Genomic DNA, 20,271 nt, shown 5'->3' with positions numbered 1-20,271 from the left:
AGGTCGCTTCTGAAAAAAGAGCTACACAGCTCAGTGGGCCTTACCTGGTAGAATTAAACGATAATAAAAATAAAACATAATAAAATACAATTCTCACGACGTTTCGGCCACAACGCAAGCGGCCGTCCTCAGGTGAAGAACAGGTCTGTCGGAAAGACAGCGTCTGAATGAACACCACCAAGCTTGGCAGCGTATATTTAAGCTGGGTTAGAGGGGGAAGGGCGCCTTGACAAAGGAATGTCTTCACCTGAGGACGGCTGCTTGCGTTGTGGCCGAAACGTCGTGAGAATTATATTTTATTGTTTTATTTTTATAATTGTATTATTTCCCTTCTACGTGACTTTACCGAAAGAACCAAGAAGATGAATCCCTGCAGTCACGAAAGCTTTAAATCGAAATTTAAACCAAAATGGTTTGTGCCATAGTTTAGTTGACTCTTCTTCGCATGATTCACGATTGCAACATTGCGTGTCCTCATTTATTAGCGAATGGCACCCCCTAGCGGGGAACATATGACAATTGCATCTTACATAAAATTAATACATAATACAGTAATCACAGATAATGAGTTTTATTTTGGGTTAGATCGCGTAAGTATGTGTCTTTAAACCCACCACAGCCAATTAGTAAGGTTCTAGATTTGAAGCTTTCGTGACTGCAATGATTCATATTCCTAGGTTTTTTCGGTAAAGTCACGTAGGTAAAAACATTAAAAAGTAAAATAAAATAAAAATCACGACGTTTCGGAGGCAACACAAGCTTCCGTCTTCAGGTGGTACCGTCACAGCCACGACAGCTGTCACAGCCACGACAGCTGTGACGGTACCACCTGAAGACGGAAGCTTGTGTTGCCTCCGAAACGTCGTGATTTTTTATTTTATTTTACTTTTTTATGTTTTTACCTACGTGAATTAGAAAGGTTTGTCACGAAAACTGAACATGACACTTCGTTACTCGTACAGCACATTGGTGTGTTGGAGAGCAAATCCACAACGTTTCACACACCGCTGTGCTGTACTAGAAATTAATTGGCACGTTCTGTTTACGTGGCAACCCTTACTAATTGGCTGTGTCGGGTGGTGGCGGGTTTAACGACACATTTATATATTTACGCGATATAACCCAAAAAACCCCTATATTATGGATATTGGTCGCGAAAGCCTACTACGTGTTACAGTAATCATAGAGTATACCCATTAAACAAATGTCCTTCCTGCATGTGTCAGTTACATTGTCATATTTTCTCTGACGCACACATGGAAAATGCAACAATCTCACTTAGCGTGTGACTGTTGTCACCCAGACCATGGAACATGTAACGACTCAAAGCCCTTTTCACAAAAAATAGGTCATCACAGCGATGTACTCTGCTACTCCTGACGAAATTATCCGACTCAACCGCATCAATGTCAAATTACAGCAAGTAGCTCCACATCAACATCAGCCATCTGAAGAAGAGACTCAGTATAACAATTATACCACGACTAGTACTATTCACTTCATTGCTTGGCCGTTAATTGCCCATGATTAAAGCTACCATTTTACAAAAACCGTGGGTTTGACTTAACGTTCGTGAAATTTTGGAAACGGGTTTCAAAACACATTAGCTCCACTCTTTCAACATAAATCTATTTAATTTTCTCTGTATGTTCTGGGGTTAATGGTGTTCGCAACAGTTGTTGAGCAGTTTGCTACGCACCCGCCAAACTGAATTTGAGTGCCGTGCATCAACCTATTAATTAACTTTCCACACCAATATGATCAACACAGCGTTTGTTTCTGCCGTGTAGCCGTAACATAGCCGTGGATGTTGCATACGCGGAGAGACAAAGGCGGGAAGGAGGCTTGATGATACCTGCTGTGTCTTGTCCGACTGTAACAGCCGTGATCTCGTGGTTTACACATTGGGCTTGCAGCCAAGAGGGCCTACATCTCCTGCCAATGCGGTTGAAACATTTGGGCAGGTTTCTCAAATTCCCATCGCATCTCTGTTGACCCAGCAGTACACGGCCAATTAATTGGTTATAGTGTGCTGTCGTTCTTTGGCAGTGGTGCCCAAATGAAATACAAAAAACATTTTTTTTAATAACACTTCCTTAAAAGGAAACGTGTTGTTGGCCACGTGTTCGGGCAATGGCTCAGGACTGCACCACTTAGTGGATTATGTGAATAATGGTTTGGTGGAACTCACTGTTCCCAGGCTGACATGTTCAAATTCTTAGCAAAATTGAAACGCAAGGGCTAAATACATTCAAATAAAACGAGTTTCAAAATGGCTCTCATACAATTATCTACCCTACCTGCAAGGTTCATGAAATTATAACAATTGAAAGTCCCTTTGATCCTTTTAAAGAGCCTCTCTAATCCTATGGAAATAATTGGTCACAGAAATGCGTCACTAATTCGATTAAGTTACTGTAATGGTTATGCTGCTCTTTGTGTTTAGTTTGTTGTCCTTCCCCTGCACCTCCGATTAGCACGGTTGGCTACGTACGGTGCGAAAGAAGTTCAACATGCATATTCTGTTGAACGAAAAACTTGGTTACCCACAATGTAATGTGTTAGGAATATTTAATAATTTATCTTTAACATGAACCTATTTCGTAATGTGTTTTGATTATTGAAAGATCTGTCTTGTTACCCAATACCTGTGAATAATAGGTAACATGCCAATTAAAATCTCATTCGGAAGCATTTTTTTCGATTTTAATCAGACCCTATGGTGTAAAGTGCAGACTACAACTTATAACACCCAATCTCTGGCCTCGTGTGTTATAAAGGATCTTTGCCCGAAACGTCCCCTAGTACCTTATACAGTACGATACTGTATATTATTATTTTTAAAAATAAAGTAAATGGGTACAAATAAAAATGTTAACCGTTCGGATAGCTACAGACTTAGTGCTGTTTGGAAGCGAACAATCAAATATATATATTTTTTATTCATGCCTATACAGGTCACTAGACTTTAACAGGGATTACCGTTGGCACGGCTATTTTAGTGCACAATCGACAGGATGTACAAGTACAATAAGCTTGCATAATGTGCATGCATAACGTACGTTGATTACCATATAAATAATCAAACCGCCAATGGATATCCATTGTCATTTATATGCATTCATTAATCCCCCCACAACCATTTCGCGCAATAAGTGCTCACAAGTGATGCCATCACATCTACCCCTCTATGACGTCATCACATCTACCCCTCTATTTAAGGAACTAAACAGGAGGATTTCTCCACAAATCTGGCTGTCGCCTGATGAAGCTAGTTGTAATTACTGGCGAAACTCAGAGTGTAAATGTTGTGGCTTGGCTCTCCAACACACCGGTGTTTCTGTACAAGCAACGAATTGGCATGTTCTGTTTACGTGACAAACCTTACTAATTGGCTGTGTCGGGTGGTGGTGGGTTAAACGACACATTTATATATTTCCGCGATCTAATCCACAAAGCCTGTATTGAGACAGATGCCATCCAGGCATCCACCCCACGTCCTTCCTTGTGGAAGAGATACGTAGATGACACATTCGTCATCTGGCCACATGGCCTACCAGCTCTGGACCAATTCTTCAACCACATAAATTCCATACACCCAGCCATCAAATTCACCATGGAGGTGGAAAAGGATGGCAAGTTACCATTCTTGGATGTTTTAATCGAAAAGAGACATGATGGCTCAATGGGACACTGTCTACAGGAAAGCCACCCATACGGATGCCTACCTAAACCTGACTCCCACCACCATCCATCCCATCCGCATCTCCTGTTGCTTCAGCTCCCCACTCCCAGCCCCGCGCTCTTCCCCTCTGCTCGCCCTTTAATCCCTTCTAGCTGCTCTTCACTCGGCAGTACTCAACTCCCCCTACCACCCTCTCTCTGTCTCTCCTCCCTGGCTCCTCCCCCCCTCTCTTGCCTATACAGTATAGCCTCTTGTTACAGCAGCCCATTTGCCCACTTGAGCAATTGTTTCTTGCTGTGGTTGTCCCACCTGATGACGGACGCTTGTGTTGCGCCCGAAACGTCGTGATTTAATTTATTTTCTACCTACGTGACTTTACCGAAAGAACCAAAGAGTATGGATCCCTGCAGTCACGAAAACTTCAAATCTAGATTCAGATTTCCTGCTTCTGGAAATTCTATCTTGTGGAAGTTCTACCCTCTTCCGGAAGACGTCTTCCGATCTTCCGCAACCTTTAAAATTTCTGTCTTACGGAAGTAGGAATTCCAAACTTCTGAATGTTTTAATTTTTTCTGGAAGACCTTGTAAAAAAGGTGTCAGTTGTGTTGCCAGATAAAAGGGTAAAATCCCAATTATCATATTTTGCTCCTGGCAAAGGAGGTTCCAATGGTGTAAATGCTTACCCCGAGCTCTCATACTCTGATGGTGCATTGTCTTTGAGTTGTGCGCCTTTTGGCGTCATCTGGTCCAACACCATGTGAGACTAGGCTCTAAGGAAAGCTGTCTCGGGTGTGGACCAATCAATTTCAAGGACAGTGCATGCATTATCAGAGTTGTGTTTTTTGTTTGCATTCCGACTGCAGGTATTGTGGTCAATGCAAACATGACTCCTTGTAAAAAAGGTGTCAGTTTTGTTGCCAGAAAAAAGGGTAAAAAAACAATTATCATTCTTATGGAAGTTTCAAATTCCATCTGGAAGTTCTAACCTTCTTCCGGAAGACCTCTTCCGATCCTCCAGAAGTTTCAACAGCTTCAGTTAAACTATCTTCCGGAAGAGAAAATCCCAAACTTCTGTAAGTTCTCCCCTTCTGGAAGTGCTACCCTACTTCCGGAAGACGTCTTCCTTTCTTCCGGAAGCTACAAAAGCTTTCCGCAATACAATCTTCCGGAAGCATTCATTTCCATCTTCTGGAAGTTATTTTTCATCTTCCGGAAGAGGCAGATTTCCGGCACACAACACAACCGGAGATCTTAAACCCGATTGGTCGGTCCCTGTGATGACGTCATGTGCCAAGTGGCCGGTGACGTCATTTGTCTTCAACACTCAGCGCGGCGTTGCCACTTTCACCGCAGCGACAACAGGCGTCGTCGTCTTCGTAGATTGTTTATTGTTGTTATTATTGTTATAATTAGCGCGTGTGTTGGTGTTTAATCTGTCGTGGTCGCCGACTTGCCGCGATTGTCGTCGTCGGCGGCGGGAGCAGCAGCCGCGGTTGTATAAAGTCTACAAGTTGAGGGACTTTGCCGTGAGTATAACACGCGCGCACACACGTTGATTACATTGTTGGTTCAATAATAGCGGAGTTTGAATCGAGTTATCACATTGCACAATTAGCGACATGGAGCTCGGTACGTTCGGCGATGGTAACGTCGTCTGTGTGTGTGTGTGTGCGGCAAGGAAAATAAAGCGATGGTAATAAACAGGCGACGTTTCGAGCAATAGACCTTTGGCGAGCGTGTAGAAATACGTGTTTAGTACTGTGCACACTCTCGTATGTAGAGGAGGGATATTTGACCATACTTCACCACGCTGGCCAGTGCCTGGTGTGGCGGAGGAGGATAGAACGATTTGATGTTATTGCACCAGGCCCTCTGCAACAACGCAGACTACCTTCTTGTTTCTTTCGGTAAAGTCACGTAGAAGGGACTTCACCTGAAGACGGCTGCTTGCGTTGTAGCCGAAACGTCGTGAGAATTGTTTTATTATGTTTTATTTTTATTATTTTATTACTTCCCTTCTACGTGACTTTACCGAAAGAAACAAGAAGATGAATCCCTGCAGTCACGAAAGCTTTAAATCGAAACGCAGACTACATTAGAAACTACCGCGCTGCATATTATTTTGGTTATTTTTGTTTGGCCCAGGTTTAGAAGAAAGAAAGAAAACATTTTTTGGGGGAAATAAATGACCACAGTGTTTGTGGGGGGGGGGGGGGGGGTTACCCGGTTACGCCATAGCTGCCTGGTTACAGCAACATCAACAACAACATCAACATCACGAAGATAATCCAACAGCAAATGCCAAGTGGATCCGTACAGTTTTTTGGGTTGGGCCACGTGGTCGTTTTCTACCGAAATTCTTCGTCGTTAACGTCGCCAACGTCACTCGTTCTCCTTTGCCAGTCCTGAAGCGGCCGTGACCATTCCGCATTCCTGTGACGGGACCAGGTATAGAATAATGCGGTAGGGCAGGCCAACTGCTGCAGTTTTCGCCACGATGTGGGTCCATCCTTGGCTGTGTTGGTATCGACCCTGGAGAGAGATGGTTGACCAGTACAGTCGATGATGATGATGATGATGTTTATTGTGATGGGTTTTTAAAAACGAATTTATTTAAAGCGGCTTTTGAGATCTGAATGTACGCAGACGCAAATTATCAGCCGAATTCTGGTCGCCTTGCCCATTTCCCAGCAAGGCCCGCAGATATGGAAAACTGATTTAAATTTCAGTCGCATGATGAGAACACAGATTTCACTTCCCCAGTCTATTCAAGACACTCCTGAGCACACCTTGGCATTGCCCGCGAGCGAACAAACTGAACAAACCGGACGGGCGGAAAGAGCCATTCATGATGTCCTACCAGTGAAGTTCACGCGACAACAACAAAAACAAGCCTGTGGGTGGTGCAGAAAGTTGTTTAACGTTGCCGTCTGTTGTCATTTGAGCTGGGTCGATTAGTGAACCGTAAATCGTCATTGACTTTGTTTTGTAAATGTTTACACAATTTTAATCCAAGGCCAGAAACCCCAGAGGGGTCGCATCCATCGTGACGCCGATTCGAATGACGTCTACCAAGCACTGTCTATCACCTCCCGTCCAGCGGCACACATAGGGAGACTATTATTTTCGTGTGACATCCGATCATTTAAGTAATCAAACAGATAATCAATGACTTAATAATCGGATAGGCCAGCCCTAGTATTAATGACACATGTAAGTTATAACATGATTGATGCGTTTTGTTTATTATTTTACTATTGTTATTCTGTTGTACATAGTATTTTATTATACGTTTATATTTATATGTTTATTCTTTCACGGCCTAGCCGGAGCACATTTCCTCTTTGTTGGAGACGAAATACGTTCTAATCCAGAAGCTGCATGTGGCTATTACTCCGGGTGCATTCACCGTCAAACAACGCACAGTCTAATCTCAGTGGACATGAAAGATCCCGTGACCTCATTCGCAAGAGTAGACTATTTGTGCAGTGGGTGTCATGGTCCAAAACGTGCTAAATTTGAAAAATTACCCATAAATTATTCATATAAATCATCACTCCCTTAATGCCAAAAACTTGGCAAAGTCCTGCTGAAAAGGCACGTAACAGAAGTGAGGCTCTCCTAAGTAAAGCAATAATAATACAAATATTTTTCCCGATTGTGCTGGTTGAATCTTGGACCCAGCATCAATATGACCAACATCAGCCTCCGCCTTCTCTCTTATTTTGTTTTACCATGCCACCAAACCGTGCCATCAGCTCTGCCGCACATGCGTAGCGTTAAGTCACAGCCCTCGCCAGCCTAGAAATAGTCCCCGGCCTCTTGAGAGGGGCCGACCAGTCAGCCACAAGTGCGAACCTGTGGGACAATTAAACACACACGGGCACTGCTCCAATCATTCCATGGGTCACAGCATAAATTGGTACCACCAGAGGTAGCAAAATTTTTGTCGTACCAAATTTATGTATGCAGTTAATAAGAGCGAGTAATTTGATAACCTACTCATTTGGCGTATGGTTATTACATAATTTACTGTTGCTGGGCCACGAAGAAATTGTAACCGCTAAAGTTCTGCCACCTCTGTGGTACCGACAAGTGAAATATCTGGCCTGGGCCTGATGGACTCTGCCTCATATGGTCCTTTGGAGGGAAGGGTAAAGGAAGATACTCGCTCACGCCACTGCTGTGAGCTTCAGAGCCTCTATACAGAGTGTGTTGGCCTACTCTTCCATCTTGGAAGAGGTGAGTACCCACATTTTACGCCACCACAGGCAAGGCAACATGCCCATTGACTGGTGACCCATTTATACTGCGTGGCGGACAGGCGGCGGGAGGGGGGGAGATTTAAGGAACGTGACTTATCACTTCAACGTCCATACCGGGCTATGGAAGCCGGCGACCACTGGATTGGAAGTCTCTTGTGCTAAACATTACACCACGGCAACATCCTAAGTAGAGTCATTTCTGTGAATATTTTATGAAGGCCAGTCGGTCTAAATCTTTTACATGTTAAACAATTCGTGTATAATGTATATGACCAAATTGCTCGCAATTTTCCTGATTTTTTTTTCACATTTCAGAAGCTATGCTTGCACATGGATAGTGTTTTGGATTGGTAATCACAATTTCCGCTAGGGTGTTATAGGCTGCTGCTGGGTGGTGAGTATGGACAGTATAGAGCATTCTAGTCAAATCCATGATTGTCCTGTGTTTCTATGCTCCCACATCTATGCTTCTCGTCTTCACCAGCCCACCCCTGTGACTCATAGCGAGGAGAGGTCCTCATCCAGCAGTGGATTGATAAAAGGGCCGTACACATGTGGGTACATTGTTTGTATGGTCTTATTACAGTAATGTTTATGTGATGCATTTACTAGATTGTCATACTCATCCAAGCACATTAACACCAGCTGGCTGAGAGTTTAACATCACCAATATTATATATGTTAGACACTATCTAAATATGCGCTTTATACAGTGCAGAATTTATATGCAGAGTAGTTGGGGGGGGGGGGGCATTTGCAGTACACTGCTAGACATTGTTGATGCTGGTGTTAGGTGCAAGATTGCATTGCAGGATCGGAGATGACAACCAGCTGTAGAAAGCCTTCATCCAGCTGCGGATATATCATGATCATTTAAACTTCAATACAGCCAAAAATGGTGAAGAGTGGCAAATCAGATCGTGCACTGTGCTATGAACTGGGCAACGTGAGTTGTATTCGCTGCCACGGGTAAAATCAGTGGCGAGTGGTATCTGAACTGGTCCAGGACAAGCCCTCTTTCCCCCGTCATCAACCTGTACTGACAAGCGTGGTAAAGTACGGTAAATAAGTTCCCAAGACTGATGCAACACGAGGGCTCTTCATCCATAATAAAGGTCTATGTACCATCGAGAAAAAGCAGTTTCCATTGCACGTGATTATCTGACGTTATCTACAAATGTAGCAGTCATTTTCCTTTCTCTTTCACCAAACACACATTGACTGGTGAAGTATGGTCAAACAACACTCACTACTCGTAAAACTGCATGGGGAGGCCTACTTACAACAATGGATTGACAAAGACCTTAAAATTAACAATACAACAAAAATTACAAGTGCAATGAAAACATACAATCGGAAAGCATTTTGCTGTTGCATTAATATCATGTACTGCATACCATCACATTAATATGAATGGCAGTGATGTGTTTGATGATGGAGATTGTCACGTATTTATCAAACTTAGATTTGATACCGAATACAAATCAATGACATGAGTCTTCATGCACATTACTATAAAAGTGTTTCTACGCTATTATGAACCCAACCAAGTTAGTTTATTTAATTCTAGATGTGCATTTTAAGTTATTTCACTTTGATGTTTCGCTTGAAACCGAGCAATTAATTGGGACAAGAAGCACCCGGGAAATGCATTAGGGTGTTAAAATGCACCTCTGTAAAGCCACAAAAACGTTGTAAATGTGGGGATGCTTATTTATGATTTGCTAGCACAACTGAAATGCTTGCGGCCCTGACCTCTGCACACGTACGTGACATTTATTATCGAGTTACTCATTTTCCCTTCTGTCGTGCGTTTGTTTGCAGGTGCTGTGACATCCTCGCATAAAAGCCCTTCTGCGTCGTCTGCGACTCTGTGGTGAGGCAATCGGTTACTGTAATTTTCCAAGGAAATCAAATCAATGTCCACGAGGGACACGGCAGCTCACCGTCAGTTACCGCCTACTGCCCCCACCTCACTCTCGACCCTGACGGTTGCGCCGTTGCAAGCTATCATCAGATAACGTGCCCGCAAAGCAAGGCAGTCTTCCAAGAACATTTGAGAGCAGGAGGCGTGCGAGCGTGGTGCATATGTTCAGTAGCGTCGGCTGCATCGGTAACTGTAAATAAGTCATATTTAAAATAAAACTTTAAAAAACACGCTTTAATGAAATGTACCGTACTAGTAATGGAAGAACTCCACGACTCCAGGAAGTGGCCCCGAACCTTGCCATAATGTAAGGGACCATGGTGATTTACAGCCAACATTAGTTGAGCGTGGACAATTAGACCCAAGCCGAAACAAACATGAAAAAAATAATGTTTAAAAATACATGTGTTTTATGATAGAATATAGTATTGTCATCAGCATGACATAAGTATACCAAGTTTGCAGTCGATACCACATTGGGAAGTGGGTAAAAATTGAGTTACATGATTTGAGGATACAACAAGACAGAGTGAGTTAATAAAAAGCGTGTTAATTAAAAGAATAAAGTGCGGCCCAGTGTTTGCTCACACCACTGCTGGAGGAAGGGCCTCCACTGGAGGGAGCTCTGGATACCTCATCTCGAGGGTATGTTTTAGGATACTTTCCACACTAGCCAGACATCTTACAAGAGGTGAGAAAAACCACATTTTTCCCCACCACAGGCAATCTGCCTATCGACTAACTCTGGCGTATCCATGCATACTGCTGGGTGGACAGGCGGGGTGGGGGGGATTTTAAGAAACTCGCCCACTGTTTCAGCTGCTGCGCCAGGTGATCGCCAGGTGATCGAACCGGCCAACCTCTGAATTTAAACTTCAGCGTGCTAACAATTACACCATGGCAGGACTGCTTGTAATAATTACTAAATGCATGGGTCGCCTGTGTAGCATGTAAACAAAATTGGGTTTCCAGTAGTGTTTTTCCTCTTTTTTTTATCGCTCAGGAAACCTGCAAGATGCAATCTTGTGCATGTAACCACTAAAGATGTCATCTTGTAAGTATTGACTCAAGCTGTTTATCGACAGCTGAAGCTTGGGAAATTGTTGCTTGTCAAAGCTGTTGTCGGTTAGTCAAAATATTTGTAAAGAATGACCTCCCCTGCCACTTACCGAACTTTTCAGTGCTGTTTATCGATGGCCTTCACAGACTCCGTTTACAAGCTATTTTCTAAAAACTAAATCAACACGTAACACGCTCCGCAACCAGGCCTGCACTGCCTCCCCCCCCTCACCCCCTCATCGTTACCCAACACCCCTCATCCATTCCCACCTCTTCAGGAAGGCAAGCAGGCAAGGAAGGGGGAAGTGAGGTGCCATGGCAATGCAATGGAGGCTGGGTTCCCATCGCACTGGCCTGCTGCTTGTCGGCATGGGCGTCATTTGGATGCTGCTCCTGCTGCTGGTGACGCTGAGGCAACACGGCGGCGCCAGGCAGTCGAGCACGGCGCAGCTGCGCGAGCAAATCCTGCGGCTGAGCCGCGAGTACGTGCACCAATTGACGCTGGAAAAGGACGACGTGTTTGCGGGGACATCTGGGCACGGTGCGTTGGCGACCTGGAATGTAGAAAAAAAGCAGAAACTACACGCAAGCGCTTGGCTGTCAGCGGTAACAGTGCAGTTCTTAATCCATTAATTTTTTAGTTCAGACGCTTTTAAAGGTTGTATTTTTTATTGGCATTGGTCAAATAGGGCTACATTTGAATACTGTGAAGGTGGAATTTATGTATGCCAAAAAAAGTCTCCCTTGAAAAGAATGTTTCTGGCATTATTAGGTTCTTGTACATGTACACAGCCCTTTTGTCAATCTACTTCCATATTGTGGAGGTTTAACAATACTTCATGCTAGTCGGTGCACGTTAGTGAATGCATGTAACAGACATTGGGGCATTGTAAATGACAATGGATTTTTCTGCACAGGCTTGCGCTGACAACATAACCCTGCACCAACCCACAGCACCTATACTATCTGGTTCTTTCGGTAAAGTCACGTAGGTATAAAATTTAATTAAATCATGACGTTTCGATTGCAACACAAGCAATCATCATCAGGTGGGAAAACCACAGCAATATCTTTTTTTTGCTGAAGTGGGAGAGAGATGCCGTGGTAAGAGGTTATATAGATAAGAGGGGGGGAGGGGCAAGGGAGGGGAGAGGGGGAGGGGAGCGTTGCGTGGACGCTAGGAGAGGGACGTGAAGCTGGACGGGGGGGGGGGAAGTGGGCGGGGCTGGAAGTGGGAGGCTGAGAGACAGAGGTCGCAACCGGGTACCCGATACCCGTACCCTACCCGATACCCGGCTACCCGTACCCGTTTGCGACCCTGGTACGGCCAGGTACGGGTAGGCCGTGAGTCACTGGTGAGTAACTGTCACTCATTTCCCAACGTCTTGTCTCTTCTCAAAATTCAAGTTCCTAGAATCAACCCACCCGCGCCTGCAACATGGCTTCATCCCAGAGGTCGCAATAAGGTACCCAATACCCGTACCCTACCCGTACCCAGCCTGGTACCGGTAGGGTACGGCTACGGCTGGGTACAGGTACCCGTTTGCGACCCTGGTGCGGCCGGGTACGGGTGAGGAATCAAAACACGTTTGCGACCTCTGCTGAGAGAGTTGGGGATGCGTGGGGGGAGGATGCAACAACAATGCCACTGCAGCAACAATGCCAATGAATCCAGCAATGCCAATGCAGCAGCAATGCCAAACGCTGGGGATGCAATTAAATCGGCATGGCGGTCACTCATCCGAGCCACTCTCCAGGCTTAATTCTGCTTAGCTTCCATGATCTAATGAGGTCGGGCACATTCTGGATGATTTGGCCACATCCTTGGATTCTTACCCAATTAAAATAAGGGCCATGTTAAAAAGGTTATTTTAATTATTACTTAACGAAACTACAATGTTTCCATGCAGAGGGTGACATAAGCTGAAGTATTAAAAATACAATACCCTTGGCAAATTGTGCAATGCGAGCGGTCATTTTTAGTGGCTGACATGTGGAGCGTAATAAGTACGAGATTTCTGAGAATCCTGGCGTATTGCTGAAAATTACTGAAATTCCATTTTTACCACAATAGTTATAAATGTATCATTAGTCGTGGTCAATCCGCTGCTGGATGAAGGCCTCCCCACCATCCTGCGATGCGTTATCGTTTGGGAGGGGGGGGGGGATTTTAACGTTCGATGTATTGTTTTGAACAGCAGTTAATTGAAGAGTTAATGGGTAAAAGATGCATTTATATGCATACTTTCCAAAATTATGTCATTGGCTCTAAACTAGTATAATTATATACAGTGAAAGGCTTATAATTGGGAGTGGCTCGCAAGCAGGTTGCGAGCTCAAATCCTGTTTGGGGATTAACTCGGTCCATCATCCTTCTGGGATCGACGTGGCTTTTGTGAGTTTCAGACCACTAACGAACCCCCCAATACAAGCCACGCAGTACTTCACGCAAAAAGTATCTACACACTTTTTTTCTTCAAAGTCAACTGTGCAGAACAGTGCCGTGCTTGCGCAAAAACAACAAGTCGTGTACTTTGACTCAATTGGCGATTGTTGTTTTTTACCTTGATAAATAAGAACATCTGTACAACGGAGCTAAATGAAACAAAAGATAATTAAAACCTTTTTTAAATGACATGAACCTTATGGCGGGACCCCGGGGTCCCAAATAAATGTAAGTAAAAATCGTAATAAATGTATTTATTTTTGGCGACTCCGTCCCACCGCGCACATAAATGCTGCGACCCACCGGGCGCGGATCATTTTGTTGTCAGGTCCAAGCGCAGCAGCGAGGACGAATGCGCAGAAGAAACAAAACTTTGATTAGCGCATCGTGTAGAGTTCATCGAGAGACATAAAATTACGTCACAACGGAGTTTATGCGAGAGCCTCGCGGGCTTATTGGACCCCCCGGGGTCCTGCCATAAGGTTCATAATATATGACAACGGAAAGCTTAGCTCTCACTCATTTTGAAGTCCTTCCTGGATCAGCATGTTTGACCAGTTCTATTCATGCATGCGAGGGGGCCGGTAACACTGCAACATTGCCGAGATATTTTCCAAAAATACTTTGCTCTGCTGTCATCCGTCCACTATCTCGCAGCCCAAGTGCACAACACTTGGTATATTACCATGCAGTTCCCCCATCCGAGTACTAACCCACGCTCAACTCGGCTTCTGAGATCTGACGATAACCAGACTTGTTTACAGCGATTGGGTTAATTTAGTCATTGACTCAAGCGGAAATTATGTTTGCTCGTGTGTGAAAAAAAAAAATTTGTCGGAAGCAATAATTTTCTCTGTACCATTTGTCGCAACAGACCTAAAGAGCACCATTGCGGTGCTGATGGAAAACATTTTGAGTAAAGTCGTGGAGCTGGAGAACGACGTCGACAGACTCTACAATTGCACGAGGTTAAAAAGAGACCAGGAGCGTGACCGACGGGATTCTTCCCACGAGATAGAGAAAGGAAATGGATGAGAGGCGGAAGTGAATAATCACAACTTGGGCGACGGCGCTTCAAGGCTCGCTAAATGCACCACCTGCAGAATTGAAAGCCAAGGAGAAATCATCCAGCGTAAATGATATTAACAGTTTAACTTAAAGCCGCGACCTGGTTATGGTCGACTTAGGTTTTTAACAACTTCAAGCAAATCATGAATCACATATAATCAAGTGGAACTGCAGCGCAGTCACATTCAAAGAAACTATTCTTATGCTGTTTGTTTACCCAGGAAAGACTCGCAGAGTCTCACGATTCGCTCAGGAGCGTCGTTATGCCGAGTCTTCGCAGTTGAGGGCGATGATTGCCATGTTTATTCCAAAAGAGTTTTCAGTGCTTCGTGTTTTTTGGCAAAGAAAGGTGGACGATATCATCAGCATCTTTGGCCTTTGCTACTTTAATAATGAAGACAATTATTGTTTGTACGAGTTACTGGTTCCACGAAGTAGTGAACATTGCTCTAACGTGGTGAGGATGGCAACAGTAGGCATATGGCACTGTTAATGACTACGATTCTAAAATCCGTGAGAATCATATCGTTCTCTTCCTAAATATGTCGCGATTGTTGCTAATTTTATTTTACTTAAATATAAAATGTTCTCATGTAAATGTATGAAATGATAAACTCAATAATGTAAATACATAGCTATTATCCATTAAATTACCACTTTGTAAAATGTTTTACAGAGCAATTTACAACTTGGCGATTATATGAAGTTATAATTTTCATAGTTATTGTAATTATTTATTTCTCGTGTCACTGACGATGTGCGCGTTTTACGTGTCATATATTGTAAAGTTGCAAATATTGTGAGAATTATGACAGGATTGCGTGAACTGCAGTTGCAGAAAAATATAAGCACTATAATCTTCGTACTGGAAGTACAGCATTGCGAAGTAGAATCTGCAAAGTTACGTAAAACTAATATCGCTACGATACCTCGTGAAATTTAAGATCATATAATGTGAAAAATTATTGTGTGGTAATCCTGCTTAGCAAACATACACAAGGCACATAGGGGGCATGATTGTACCTCAGTTGCAATATCGCCTTTTGCCCATCCAAAGACGGCGGGTGTATTGCAGTTCATCTAAAACTTGCAAGCGAAAAGCAGACCGCGATGTGATATTAATTTTATCAATTCGTGTACAATTTGTAAGGGCGCGTTGACACAGACCGATTTCATTTGAAGGTTATAATCCCTTGTTCATCATGACGTCCTTTTTACTTCCATGTCTCAACAGCGTTATGGAGATTTAAAGCTTTCGTGACTGCAGGGATTCATCTTCTTGGTTCTTTCGGTAAAGTCACGTAGAAGGGAAATAATAAAATAATAACAATAAAACATAATATAATAATTCTCACGACGTTTCGGCCACAACGCAAGCGGCCGTCCTCAGGTGAAGAACAGGTCTGTCGGAAAGACAGCGTCTGTCTATGTTTTATTTTTATTATTTCCCTTCTACGTGACTTTACCGAAAGAACCAAGAAGCGTTACGGAGATCGCGTGATGACGTGAGGGTTCTGCCTTTGTAGTGAGGGTTGTAAGTTAACGCCAAGGAGGGGGGAGGAGGTACCTCGGCCCCCCATGTGGAGTGACGTCAGCCGCTAATTATGAATGGGGGGGGGGGGGGGGGTCCATTTGGAGGACGTCACCTGCTCATGAATATTAATGAGGGGGGCTGGTCGATGCGGAGTGACGTCACGAGCATTGACAGACAATCCTGGGTGATTATAGCAGGTATATTCCGTTTGCTACACGGGATCATTTGACGTAAGCTATATTTTTCAGCGTGGTTTTCCTCGAATTTACCATAAAGTTTAGTTTTGCCGAGTAGGACGGTGAATTGCCACCTTAAATGTAATTTAAAAATAAGTAATATATATATCTTGATTAATAATCATGAAATAATTTGCATCACTAAGCCAGTCCACTTGTGGATGATGCTCTCCTCATGTCATGTCGATCATGGGGGTTGTTTGAACATACTTCACCATACTGGTCCTGGCAGCCCAGGACTAAATCAGATACCACTCGTCCACCGATACCCATGGCTGAGAATCGAGCTCGGCTTGTTGGGTTAATGGCGCAGAGCGCTAACCACCGCACACCAGCTTCACCCCTATCTCTTGAATAATGATCCTAAAATTAAATAAATCGGAAACACAACCACACAAAGTAAATAGCAATCAGCAAGTGCCAAAGAAAGTTTATTTTTTTTTATGTATGAAGAAAATTAAAATGTCAATGTTTGGAGAGAAAAAAGTTATTCTATTAAAATCTATTGTCAAAATAAATTGCAGTGGACAAACCCGGTGTTTTTGGTTCATTAATACTCTGTGGTAGAGAGAAGGGTGTGAAGATAGTGTTAAATGGAAGTGATGTCTCGTACGTGTGTGTAGAACTTATTATTTTGCACGGTACGCAGCCAACTGTACTAATCGGAGGTGCGGAGGGTAAAGGACAACCACTGTGTGAAAACATTTGAATTAATCTGAGGGTAGCAGAACATTATTTGGTTTTATTAAAGTCATATCAACGTTTAGTCCCCACTTAAAAGTCGATGCAGTTTCACATTTTAACAACATGCCGGTTTTCATACAATGACAACTTAATTAACAAATTAAGTCACGTGTTTTTTATATTTGGAAGAAATATGTATTGTAAAGCACCAGTTTTCGTTGGCAAGTGATATTTCAAATAACAAGAATCTCAGGGCAGATTAAGTCTTGAAGAAGGGCCTTTGTTAATGGGAAGCGAGCGACTTGTTGTGTTCCAACACGGCACCTTCGCAGTCCAAACCCTGCCCTTCGCCATCTCAGTCCACGATCAGGGAGGCATTCACAGAGGGGAAGTGCTCAAAAAAGGCCTGCAGCACAAATAAAAGGAAACAATGGATTACACACACAGCAGATACAACTTACATTTGCAGCACTTCAAATGTTTGCTCAAGCCACTGCAGGCTTTTGAAAGGTCTCTTTGAGGGCTCCTCTCAAAGGTATTTTGGCCCTACTCTTTCATGCTGGCCAGATATCTTGGAAGGTGGTGAGAATTACCCGCACTTTTCCCAACCACAAGCAAGCTACCGATCGACTAACTGATGCACCCATTTATACGAAATAACGATTAGGATTCTATCGCTGGGTGGACGGGTGGGTGGCATTTTAAGAAACCTTCCCATTGAAAGTTCCCGTGACCTTTGGATTTCTATTCTTAGTTTTTTTCGGTAAAGTCACGTAGGTAAAAACATTAAAAAGTAAAATAAAATAAAAATCACGACGTTTCGGAGGCAACACAAGCTTCCGTCTTCAGGTGGTACCGTCACAGCCACGACAGCTGTATCAAGTAAATGAGAGATTGCAGGAGCTACCACTCCGTTTATATAATGGTTGGGGAAGGTCGATTTCTAGTTCCAGTGTGCTAACCATGACATTACGGCAGCATCCTGAATCTGCAGTAGCCCTTTTTTATGCTTCCAAATTGTATTTCGACATCACTGTCACGAGACCAAGACTCCAAGAGAAACTCTTTAACTAAGCAGTGTAAACCTGTGTACGAGAACGATCTGCAGAAAGAACAATTCGCAGATTGCCTTTAAAGATACCGGCAAATAGGATTTTTTTAGCTATCCACACCATGGCACAACTGTGCCACGTGCCGTAGTCAGAAAAGTGTTGCACAACATTCAAAAAGAGATACATTTTGTCATCGGCCAAAATGTATCCAAATTAATGAAAAAATTTAACCCGTAAAAACAAAGTTTTTCACTATAAATCCTTTATATGCGTGGCTTGAGATGGCTATCACCTATGGGTCAGATGATTGTCTGCCACCATTAAGCAATTGGTAATTAAATATTTTAAAAAAATTCCCTAAACAGTGTAAAATTTTGGAAAAAGTTTTTCACGAAAATTAATTGTCACGCACAACGAGTCTGTGTGCAAAACGTCAGCTCGATTGGATCACGGGAAGTGGGTTAAAAAACGACCGAAAGATTTGCACGGTCGCAAGCAAGCAAGCACGCAAGCAAGCAAGTGAACTTAATATAAAGGATTTTAAAAAACCTGGTCAACGGTGACCAAACTGAAATCAACTTGCTACACTTAAAAAACTCCGTGTAAATCACAGGTCAGATTCGTTCGTTCATTTCTCAGTCCGCTTCTCCTGGTGAGGGTCACGGCAGCAGCGTGTTGAGAAGGGCGGTCCAGACCTCCTTTTCCCTGGTGACGGACACTTCCTCGGGAATTTCCAGGCCAGCCGAGCTACATAGTCCCACCAGCGTGTCCTGGTCAGGCCCCGGGGTCTTTGCCCAGTAAGGTGCCAGTGCAAATTTGAAACTGTGATTGTGACCAATGCCAGCTCTGTGCTCTTGACCTCTCAAACCACCCACGTGGCCCAACTCTGGTACTCTCAAAAGATGCATTTGAATTATTACAGCAAACATAACGCCTACACAAACGTTTGCAGTTTATACCTAACGACAATTGGCGACGATTTCACAATTCCAATTTCATCACGAATAATTGATTTACCTATAGAAAAGCATCGCCGAGTCATAACTTTCTCGTGAGGGCACTGGCATTGGGATCTTCTTTTCATTATGGTCAAGTAGGAAGGAAACTGAAGTACCCAGAGAAAACCCACACACGTAATATGAGGAGAGTGCGACACCCACGACATCCCGATTACCTTGTGGCCATGAAAAAAAAAGTTCCTCCACTTGCTTAAGGCCAAAATCTGCAAAGCTCTCAGACTGCAAGTACGGTTGCCACCTGTTCTAGATTTTTTCCCATGATCATCTTTTTTCAACGGTCTTACTCAACTTGATTCCTCTTTGTCGTGCTCAAATCTTGTAATCAAAATTTAGTCTACTTCCTGTTGTCCAATCGAGTTATTTACTTTCTAGTGCACTTTAAAATAAAACCGTTTTAAAAAAACTCTTTTTAAAGAGTTTATTTTTCAAGTAGCTGCTTGTCCTGGGAAATCCAAGAGCCTCCCCATGACACTTAAAAGTCCCTGTGTTTAGAGCACACTCGGATGCCATTCTCCCCTCTTCCGGCATGATTAGCTTTTTCCGATATTTTTCCCACGACATCTGTTATTTGTTGTTGTTGCCACCTCAAGAGGTGGCAATCGTACACGCGAGCCCAGGCAGGCGAGCGCGTGCGTGAGCGCGTGTTGCGTGCGTACGTACGTGGAACAGCTGGATGCTGAGCAGCACATCCGAGGTGCTGCACATCTCGCGTATGGAGTGCATGGAGAGCTGCGGCGCCCCGATGTCGAGCACGCGCATGCCCAAACGAGCGGACAGGATTGGTCCGATGGTGCTGCCACATGGGCTGTCGTTTTTCACCATCACATCCTGCGTAACCAGGCACGCGCACACGTGGCGGGGCACGGATTCAGTCGGTGACGTTAACGCTGCCCCCCAACGACGCTAATGAAAATGCCGTAACGTAGCTAAAGGTCAGCGGTATACTTCGCTGTGCAGCAGGGGAGCCCTCTACAGCCTGCGGGGCAGGTACGACCCCGCGACATTTCATACGGCTTGTGGCCATGTGAGCCTTATTGCATGAGGCCTGTCCATGAGAGGCCGATCGTGAAATGGCCTTAAAACTAATCGGCTGCGGGTATCTTTGCGGCACTAATCAGGTACTGTGGGGGACTATTTTCGAGCTGCCAACACCGTTTCTAATTTTAGCGCACCCAGTAAAGATTGGTGTTATTTTGTAATCGACGGATAATGCTCAGCTTTGTGTTCGTGTGAATGGTTGCCCGCCAAAGGTACAGTAACACCTTAGATTGCGAGTAACTTGGTCTGTGAGTGTTT

The 20,271-nt window shown here is 43.8% G+C and overlaps 1 protein-coding gene and 1 long non-coding RNA gene across 2 annotated transcripts in view; one reads left to right on the top strand and one right to left on the bottom strand.

The window, feature by feature from the left end:
- The first annotated feature begins 4,985 nt into the window (after window positions 1–4,985).
- LOC133357302 (uncharacterized) lies at window positions 4,986–11,471 on the top strand. Its single transcript, XR_009756953.1, has 3 exons — window positions 4,986–5,211; window positions 9,775–9,826; window positions 11,215–11,471. It is a non-coding gene; the product is annotated as an uncharacterized LOC133357302 (long non-coding RNA).
- A 5,149-nt stretch (window positions 11,472–16,620) lies between these two features.
- Window positions 16,621–20,271, bottom strand: part of DNPEP (aspartyl aminopeptidase) — a 33,274-nt gene continuing 29,623 nt past the window's right edge. The window contains exons 14-15 of the mRNA XM_061575173.1: window positions 19,636–19,803; window positions 16,621–17,310 (exon numbers count right to left, since the gene is read on the bottom strand). Of these exons, the coding sequence (XP_061431157.1) occupies window positions 17,260–17,310; window positions 19,636–19,803 (219 nt within the window). The 3' untranslated portion in view covers window positions 16,621–17,259. The remainder of the gene's footprint in view (window positions 17,311–19,635; window positions 19,804–20,271) is intronic.

Source organism: Lethenteron reissneri, chromosome 7 (assembly GCF_015708825.2).
Source record: "Lethenteron reissneri isolate LAM-NWPU_2019-01 chromosome 7, ASM1570882v1, whole genome shotgun sequence".
Lineage (NCBI taxonomy): Eukaryota > Metazoa > Chordata > Hyperoartia > Petromyzontiformes > Petromyzontidae > Lethenteron > Lethenteron reissneri.
This window is presented reverse-complemented; position numbering and strand designations above follow the sequence as displayed.